The sequence below is a fragment of the Ooceraea biroi genome, chromosome 13 (assembly GCF_003672135.1).
Source record: "Ooceraea biroi isolate clonal line C1 chromosome 13, Obir_v5.4, whole genome shotgun sequence".
Taxonomy (NCBI): domain Eukaryota; kingdom Metazoa; phylum Arthropoda; class Insecta; order Hymenoptera; family Formicidae; genus Ooceraea; species Ooceraea biroi.
In genome coordinates, this window is record NC_039518.1 from 1,082,525 (window position 1) to 1,082,932 (window position 408).

Genomic DNA, 408 nt, shown 5'->3' on the forward strand with positions numbered 1-408 from the left:
TTCCATTAAACTATAGTCTTATTATTATTGCTATTATATACAATTATTACGCGTCTTTGGTGATGTATAAAGTGCAAGTTACTGATTTCCTCAACAGTAAAGAATTGTCTCAAACAATGCAATTCCTTCGAGAAGGAAATGCAGTCCCCGGTAAACGACGGAGTGGCAATTGCGCTGCGACGCGCCGCGCGCGCGCAGGGAACACCTTCCTAGCACACATACACGCGCACGCTTAGTGCGCGCTCGATTTTAAAAACTTGTTGTACGACTCCTCGTTCATTAGCTCTTTGATCTCGTCCACGTCGCTCAGCTTCACCTTGAACAGCCAGCCCTCCTCGTAGCACGACGTGTTGATCAAACTAGGTTTACCCTCGACCGCCTCGTTCTTCTCTACGATTTCCCCGCTGC

General features: G+C 47.5%; 1 protein-coding gene across 1 annotated transcript in view; it reads right to left on the reverse strand.

Annotated features, from left to right (window-relative positions):
* Positions 1-232: 232 nt before the first annotated feature.
* LOC105287386 overlaps positions 233-408 on the reverse strand; it is a 130,715-nt gene continuing 130,539 nt past the window's right edge. Inside the window, exon 3 of the mRNA XM_026974684.1 lies at positions 233-404. Coding sequence (XP_026830485.1) covers positions 233-404 — 172 coding nt within the window. The remainder of the gene's footprint in view (positions 405-408) is intronic.